Consider the following 1933-nt stretch of genomic DNA (forward strand, 5'->3'; position numbering starts at 1 on the left):
ACTACACACACTCATGCACACACATCTTATATATATATATATACTCTTTTACTTGTTTCAGTCATTTGGCTGCGGCCATGCTGGAGCACCACCTTTAGTCGAGCAAATCAACCCCAGGGCTTATTCTTTGTAAGCTCAGTACTTATTCTATCAGTCTCTCTTGCCGAACCGCTAAGTTACAGAGACGTAAACACACCAGCATCAGTTGTCAAGCGATGTTGGGGGTACAAACACCGACACACAAACATATACACACACACATACATATATATATAAATATATATGTATACAATGGGCTTCTTTCAGTTTCCGTCTTATAAATCCACTCACAAGGCTTTGGTCGGCCTGAGGCTATAGTAGAAGACACTTGCCCAAGGTGCCACGCAGTGAGACTGAACCCGGAACCATGTGGTTCGTAAGCAAGCTACTTACCACACAGCCACTCCTACGCCTATATATATAAATATATGTATTTTATGTATATAGTGTGTAAGCATGTGCATGTGTGTATATAGATCAATAGATATGTTTGCATATATATGTGTGTGTGTGTGTGTGCTTACAAACATGCACATATATGTTATCATTCACACTCATACACACCAGCATGCACATAAACACACAGCACACAAAGCACGCACAAACAAATACGTGCACACATCATATATTAAAAAATAAAACTGTTTCCCCTCTTCCTCGTTCATTCAATCCCTGCTGCACCAGACAGAACTTCTTGGTTTTAATAATGAAAACAATCTTTGCTTTGTTTGACTGATTGCTTGTTAGTTAGTTAGTTATTTAATTAATCAGTTAGTTTTAATTAAATGTGCTGTTGAGCATGCCTCTATCTGTAACATTTATATCACATCAGTAATGGTTATATATATATATATATATATATTGAAAAAAATTTTGAATAACAAAAAAAATTATATAAATAATTCAATAAATAAACAAATGATTGTTTGCATGAATTACATTAGGTGAAAGTTGTAGACACAGAGAAAAAGGAGAGATAGAGAGAGAGAGAGAGAGTGAGACAGGTGTGTCTAATTGCTATCATCATCATTATTATCATCATCATCATCATAATGCTTCCAAATCGACATGTCGTAAGTCAGGATAATGTGTCTGGAAAGAAATAAAAAAAAAATTTAATGCATTGATTTAAAAATGGTTCAGAAAAATTTCTGGAAAATATTTTGAGATTTTCATGATTTTTCTCTTTTTTATTTCTATTTTGCTATTCTATTTTGCTTATTTTTATTTCTAAAACCTGGTACTTACTATAACATTTAGCTTCTGCTAAATGTCATATGTATACATAAGATCACAAAGAAAAATGGTCAAGAATCTATACATACACATACATGCACACAAATGGACAAGCACTTACATACACACATAATAGTGAGACATTGTGGGAACCCTGCAAGAATGAATGAATAAATAGCCAGATATATACATATAAGTGATTGGACACTGCACCATCGTCATCATTTAACATCTGGTTTCCATGCTGGCATGGGTTAGACAATTTGATTGGAACTGGTGAGCCAGAGTGCTGCACCAGGCTCCAGTCTGTTTTGGCTTGATTTCTACAACTGGATGTCCTTCTTAACACCAACCACTCCATGTCAATGGCACCTTTTGTGTCACTGGCACAGGTGCTTTTTATATGTCACCAGCACAGGTGCCTTTCATGTGTCACCAGCACTGGCTACAACTATGACGTCACTCAACTTGACATGTTTTCTCATGTACATATTTCCATATATTATGGCATGTATTTAGTAACATAGTATGAGATATGGAATAAGTGTCATCCGCTTAGAGAAACAATTGTAATCTCAATTTGACTTCTCCTTTCCTCTCTTGCCCTTTTAGCATTTAAACCAACCACATCCAGCCAAAGTATTCTACCTGTTTTAGG

At 35.6% G+C, this 1933-nt stretch overlaps 1 protein-coding gene across 1 annotated transcript in view; it reads right to left on the reverse strand.

Moving 5' to 3' along the window:
• Positions 1-730: 730 nt before the first annotated feature.
• LOC115218454 (zinc transporter 9) overlaps positions 731-1933 on the reverse strand; it is an 87920-nt gene continuing 86717 nt past the window's right edge. Inside the window, exon 18 of the mRNA XM_036508103.1 lies at positions 731-1131. Coding sequence (XP_036363996.1) covers positions 1087-1131 — 45 coding nt within the window. The 3' untranslated portion in view covers positions 731-1086. The remainder of the gene's footprint in view (positions 1132-1933) is intronic.

The sequence above is a fragment of the Octopus sinensis genome, linkage group LG13 (genome assembly GCF_006345805.1).
Source record: "Octopus sinensis linkage group LG13, ASM634580v1, whole genome shotgun sequence".
Lineage (NCBI taxonomy): Eukaryota > Metazoa > Mollusca > Cephalopoda > Octopoda > Octopodidae > Octopus > Octopus sinensis.